General features: G+C 43.1%; 1 protein-coding gene across 1 annotated transcript in view; it reads right to left on the bottom strand.

The window, feature by feature from the left end:
* Positions 1–3,031, bottom strand: part of DOK7 (docking protein 7) — a gene marked incomplete at its 3' end in the record, with an annotated part of 24,567 nt that overhangs the window by 20,968 nt on the left and 568 nt on the right. The window contains exons 2-3 of the mRNA XM_010021107.1: positions 2,791–2,896; positions 621–866 (exon numbers count right to left, since the gene is read on the bottom strand). Coding sequence (XP_010019409.1) covers positions 621–866; positions 2,791–2,896 — 352 coding nt within the window. The remainder of the gene's footprint in view (positions 1–620; positions 867–2,790; positions 2,897–3,031) is intronic.

Raw genomic sequence — 3,031 nt, forward strand, 5'->3', positions numbered from 1 at the left:
AAGACGGATACTGTGAATTAGCAATATTATCAGTCTTTGTTCACCATTGTACATTTTAGAGCTGCTAATCAAGAAAATAAAATAAAAGGATGCATAAGAGTGAAGCTAGCTGGAAAGACTGTGTCTGATGACACTCCTCATTGAGAGATGTCTCTTCCTGAAAGAGGATACTAGCAGTAACAAGCATTATAAATACAACACCTAGTAGGCAGCTCCAAAAACTGGGATTAAACTAGTCAAGTGCAGCTCAGGACTCTGCTCCTTTTAATTCAGGCTCCCTCTGAAACCTGTTGTTAAAATTCCTAAGTAAATTGCAGGACCAGAAATAGAAGTCTGATCACTTTGCTTCAAAGCTACACACTTTCAGTGCCAAAATCAAAAACTAAGAGCTCCCATACTTACCTGTCAGTACAGGGCAGTACCATGACCAAAACCTATCATAAGGGAGACCTGCTTTAAGATGTAAAGGGAAGACCAGTCTCTTCACTTTCAAATGAGTGACAGTCTTTTCCTTACCTATACTTCATTATTTGCATTTTAGCTATGTTTTTGTTTGCCTTCTCCCCCCACACACCCTCCCCCCGGAAGATAAAAACAAAGCATGATAAGACAAAGGTTACCTTCCCCCAAACTGTAGCGGATTCGTATATCCCATGCATACATTGTTTCCTTGTTCTCAAATCCCAGCATCACAACTTGAGAGAGACAGATAATTGCGAGCGTGTGATTCAAGCCCTCATAGGGCAGCCCAGGATCCAAGCCACAGATGTCTTCTAAGGTCATGCTGCTCCTCTCCTTATGCCCTTTTGCTCGTTCAGATTTATCTTTGTACACAAGCATGAGCAAACAGTCTAAAAGAAGCAAAACTGTCAGAGATGATGAGGCAGAACATAGAACATAACACTTTTCTCCACTTCAGTACAAAGGCAGTTTACAACTGCAGGGTCAGTCTAATCAAGTCAATGCAAGAACTCAGTTTCCTTTTCCCACCCCATCCCCAGGTAGTTTGCAGACCCTGTTTTTAAGGAGCAAACATTGAAGGGATGTTTCAAGAGTAATCTGCAGGATCAGAAACAAGGAGGCAAGTGAAAAATCTTCCGTTTTACTTTCCAACAATCCAGTGGTTTCTCAGACAGTCTCTGGAGTGTGGGACTGACTCAATTCTGAGCATCAGAAGCTATACTACAGTAGCTGTTCACATTACCAACACTAAAGACTGAGAGGCTATTGTCATCTGTATTTCCACCAGAACATACTGAACCACAAATGAAATTCTTACAGTAGTTCACAGATTACTCAACTAACTAAATGGCAAGCAGACTACATTGCCAGATTGTTGATGTCAGCTCAGGTTTCCTAGTTAAATGCTACACAGTAGCCACTGCTAAATAACCATTATGTGCCACACCTTTTTGAAAGTAAAATACTTTCCTGTGTCACCATTCGGTTTTAACCCCTTCCTAGAAGTGTTTATTACACTGTAACTATGCAGCGGAAGAGAGCAATTGAAATGCCGTGGTCCCATGGGAAAAGCACATTCCAGAAGCAACCCCAAAAGACAAGAAAAAAGGGGAGAGGCCTCCCCTAACTTTTGCACTTAGAACAAGAGCTCTTCTCTTTCCCCTTCCTATCACATAGTGCTCGGTTGTGCAATTAACGATCAGCATCAAAGCTGCTCCATCCACAGCTTAAGCTGCCCTACATACCACAAGGGAGAAAGCCCCCCCATGTACCATCTGATGAATGCTGGGGTGTGGTGCTCCGAGCCCTGGCAAGGTGCCCTGCGGCCCTCAGCCCCGCAAAGGATGGGCACATCTCCAAAGAGGTGAAAAATGACCTAAAGACTGAACCCTCTGCTAGCTAAAGCAGAGCTTTGCATTGACTCACAATTGTTTTCATCCACCTGTTTGCAAAAACAGCTGCAACTGTGAGATTCCAGCATTCTGCAATACAGTTGTCTGTCTGAAGAATGAACAGCTATGGTTTACAGACCGAGAAAAGCACATCACTGGGGGCTTTTTCTGGTAAACCTAGCTAACTTAGCTAGAATAAAAAGAATAAAATACTGTTTTTGAGGAATAAGCCACAGGATCAGCCATTAAGTTTTCAAAGCAAATTCCCTCATCTTCCTCCTTCAAACTTTTCTTACATTAGAAATCCAGGCACATATTCATATGTCTGGATACTAGCTCTAGGATCTATAGATGCCAGTTCATGCAGGGAAGTTTAGCAGAGGCAGTTGATACACAGGCATTTAAGACACTAACACATAACTGCAACGACTCAAGCAACAAGAGCTAGGTCTGAAGACCTTCAATTGCTAAGAAATCTCTGGTGACCAGCAACAACCTAGAAAAGATGCATTAATCCATTCTGCAGCAATACAGATTCACATTTTCTGTGTGTTGGAGCCCTGGAAAAATATACTTTCAGGCCCAAATGTTTTCTCTGTTAGGAACAGATAGGGAAACCTGAAACCTACTTTTCCTCTCCAGCAGTAAAACATCAGCTTGGAATAGCATTTTCAATTTCCCCTTCAGAAGCAGGGAAGTGATTTTTTTCTTTTTCTATTTTTTTTTTTATTCAAAATGTCATTTTATTTTTAAATCGAAGTGATATTTTATGTCAAAACACTGATCAAAAATACCTACCGAGCTTACAATGCCAGCTTTTTTTACAGCCACCAATCACCCTGAAGAAATAAATGGGATCCAAAACCAAAGAGCTGTGCCTTGAGAAGTCACCTTTCCCACTGTTTTTAGTCAGCGCCTGGTATTAAACTACTCAAACCCGACACCCGGGCACCACTGGCAGCCCGAGGGACAACGTTCCACAGGGCACTGGCCGCCGTGGCTCTGGGGGGCTCCGGCGGTAGCCGCCTCCTATTTTTGGCCACCTGGTCCATTGCCAGATAATTTACAGTCTGCTCCCTCGATTAAATAAGACAAAAAAGAGGGAAGAGCAGCGACGGCTTGAGGGGAGCCCTGTCGAGGGTGATTTCCAGCGGCTGCGAACCTCGAGGGGAGCCCTG

This window comes from Nestor notabilis, unplaced genomic scaffold (assembly GCF_000696875.1).
Source record: "Nestor notabilis isolate BGI_N333 unplaced genomic scaffold, ASM69687v1 scaffold26078, whole genome shotgun sequence".
NCBI lineage: Eukaryota > Metazoa > Chordata > Aves > Psittaciformes > Psittacidae > Nestor > Nestor notabilis.